The 2,878-nt window shown below is 40.9% G+C and overlaps 1 protein-coding gene across 2 annotated transcripts; it reads right to left on the bottom strand.

The window, feature by feature from the left end:
• LOC113635066 (heat shock factor protein 5-like) lies at window positions 1-2,344 on the bottom strand. Of its 2 annotated transcripts, none has more exons than XM_027134283.2 (5): window positions 2,167-2,344; window positions 1,376-1,819; window positions 640-731; window positions 326-489; window positions 1-126 (listed from the first exon to the last, which is right to left on the bottom strand). In XM_027134283.2, exons 1-5 carry the CDS (start codon window positions 2,327-2,329, stop codon window positions 102-104), a joined length of 888 nt encoding a protein of 295 aa, XP_026990084.1. In that variant the 5' UTR covers window positions 2,330-2,344; the 3' UTR covers window positions 1-101. The 2 variants fall into 2 exon arrangements, with proteins under 2 accessions (XP_026990084.1, XP_026990085.1); XM_027134284.2 differs by having other exon boundaries at window positions 640-710.
• Window positions 2,345-2,878: the final 534 nt, after the last annotated feature.

The raw sequence follows: 2,878 nt of genomic DNA, 5'->3' as shown, positions 1-2,878 counted from the left end.
ATGTTTCATGTCTTTTTTATTAAATAAATGATTCACAAAAATACCAGAAATGGCTTAATGACAATTAAAGATAATTAACAGTTTTCAAAATAAGTCATTGGCTAGCAGAGTGAAGAAAGCAGCAGCCTGAATATGGAGAAAACACACACACACACACACACACACGCGCACGCGCACACACACACACACACACACACACACACACACACACACACACACACACACACACACACACACACACTATTAGCACAAGGGTTGCAAATGATGGAGGATCATCTAATCTGACTTAACTGTATTTTAATACTTTCTGTATAACCTGACCTACATTTCATCTTCTGCATCGAATACACTGCCCAGGTTCATGTCACTCGTCCTGGGATCTGGTTCCTGGCCAGTGTAGAGGAGGTGGCTAAATAAGAAGTCCTGGACATCAGCTGACTGCAAGTTTGGATCTTGGCCAGCGTACTGGAGGTGGCTAAATGTGTAGTCCTGGACAATAAAAGGTAAAATTTTGTGTTGCAGAATACATTAAGGTTTTAGATGTACATTCCTACCAAACCTTATTGTAGCTACATGGGCTAAAATAATTGCACTGACAATTTCTACAAACAAAAAATAAAAAAGTTTCTCAGCTCTCACAGGATAATAGCCACAATGAGCATAGGAGGCAACTTCTTGCTGGGAGCAGGGCATGTTGGAATCCAAGGAGCCTGGGATACAGCAATGGTTCTCTGCAACAAAATGAACACAAAACAATGAAGGCTGACCAACGGGTCAATGTTGAGTAACAAGTTAACCACATCTCACCAACACATTATTCTGAAACAATATTACAATACAATGCAGCTCCTAGTGTCCATCTTCTGGACTTCTGTCAAGGTGAAATTTCAGATTTTAAAATAAATTTGATACCCAAATTTCTCCCCTCCAATGTACTTAGGTTTCATTCCTCCTACATCCTCCCCCTTACATGCCAGGAAATGAATCGGTTATGCTAATAAATAGCATATTGATGTGAATGTGTGTGATAGGCTGGCATCCCAATCAGAGCACCCAGATTTACTTTGAAACTGACCAGGGTAAAACAGTTACTAAAGATGAATGAAAGTGAAAAGTGAAAGTGACGTGACATACAGCTAAGTACGGTGACCCATACTCAGAATTCGTTCTCTGCATTTGACCCATCCAAAGTGCACACAAACACACAGCAGTGAACACACACACACTGTGAACACACACCCGGAGCAGTGGGCAGCCATTTATGCTGCGGCGCCCGGGGAGCAGTTGGGGGGTTCGGTGCCTTGCTCAAGGGCACCTCAGTTGTGAATACATAAATGAAAGAATAAATTATAGCTTGTTCTGAACATCCACTTACCGACCACAGCAGAGATGTCAGGTGCATTCAGCATCGGACGAAAAGGACTTGGGTGGTTGGAGACTTCTTGCCCAGCGGCAAGCTGGGCCCTGTTGGCAGGTGTGAGTCTCCTTAGCTTGACCAGAAGCTCCGGGTTGGCCCGTTTGAAGTTCGGGTTATAGTAGTGCTGTATGAAGCTCACTTCTGAGATCTTGTAATCTGGGCAAACTTTTCTGAAGCCATAGAGGTTAAGCTGACGAACAAAATTGATGAAATTAGTCGTCCTGAAATACTTGACCATCTTCTTGTTGTCTGCAGATAGCACTTCAGCTTTGAAGGCCTCTGGACAAATCAGGATTCCTTCCCCACTGTCATCCCAGCAGATTGAGCAAATGTGAGGATCAGTCACCAAATGCCACAAGTTGCTTGGAAAGTTTCTTAAGTTGATCCGGACCTCCGTCGCAGCTAAATGATTTGTAAACAACAGGTAGGAGATCAGTGTTATTGAACTATAGATGTTTATAAATCTAGACAATTGCTAACTAGATTGTGATAGTTGATCTCTAGTGCCAACTAGTTAGCAGGGCGGCTATCTAACACATTAATCCATCTACATTAACAAATGATTTGTAAAATAAACAAACAAACAAACAAACAAACAAATAAATATTAAGGACTCAAAAATTGTCATCATCAACAAGCTAGCAGCAGCTCTCTCGAGTTTTCTCGCCTCCTGAGTGGAAAATAAATGAAAAAACAAAAGAAACACGATCGAATTATTTTTGCTATCTGACTATATGATAGACAAATACCTGATATCTCGGTTACTTCTGTTGAATCAACGTTTCCACTCATGATTAGAAGCGTTAAAGTCAGTGTGCGATCAGAGTAAGAATCTCTTAAGCAGTCGCGGACCTCAGTCTGGAGATTAAATTTAAATGCAAACAAGTGGATGCGCAGAACTTCTGACGTCATTCAAAAATATTGAATAAGTGCGCGCTTGGATCTGTCCAATCAGAGTGAAACAAGAGACTGCGACAATAACAAAGCGAATTCCTGCTGTGTAGTAAATTGTAAGTCAACATAGTGAAGAATTTGTTTTTCTGAATATTTAGTTTTGCCATTTCAGACAGATGATTTTGTGATTAGTGAAGTATTTAGTTTTTACTTGTATATTTGGTTTATCGAGATCCAGTGTGTAATAGAAGTGTGCCCTTCATTTTTTTCAGCAGTATATATAAGGCGATAAGTATTAAAGTTCGAGGGTTGTTTAAATTCAATCCTGCGTTAATGTGAGCGCGCTTCCTATTGGCTGCGCCGGTGGCGCTACTACGTGCTGATTGAATGATGTGCAGTAGAACAAGGAAGAAGTGCTGTGGGTGAGACGCATGTTGTAAGAATAAACGTTCAAAAATTCATCTCATGGTGAATGTTAGACACAGTTGCACACGTGTTTTGATTAGGTGGAGCTCAACTACAACTACATGATTCACTCCTGTCTCTATATTACTGCTCTGTGTGCAG

The sequence above is a fragment of the Tachysurus fulvidraco genome, chromosome 26 (assembly GCF_022655615.1).
Source record: "Tachysurus fulvidraco isolate hzauxx_2018 chromosome 26, HZAU_PFXX_2.0, whole genome shotgun sequence".
NCBI classification, from domain to species: Eukaryota; Metazoa; Chordata; class Actinopteri; order Siluriformes; family Bagridae; genus Tachysurus; species Tachysurus fulvidraco.
The sequence above is the reverse complement of the archived record's forward strand: the minus strand, read 5'-3'. Positions and strand labels throughout refer to the sequence as shown.

Bases quoted from the DNA above. Each gene is read 5' to 3' on its own strand.
- LOC113635066 (XM_027134283.2), bottom strand. From the start codon at position 2,329: ATGACGTCAGAAGTTCTGCGCATCCACTTGTTTGCATTTAAATTTAAT. The intron at 1,820-2,166 runs GTATTTGTCTAT...CAAATCATTTAG, and splicing joins AGAAGTAACCGAGATATCAG to CTGCGACGGAGGTCCGGATC. The intron at 732-1,375 runs GTAAGTGGATGT...ATTTTGTTGCAG, and splicing joins TGACATCTCTGCTGTGGTCG to AGAACCATTGCTGTATCCCA.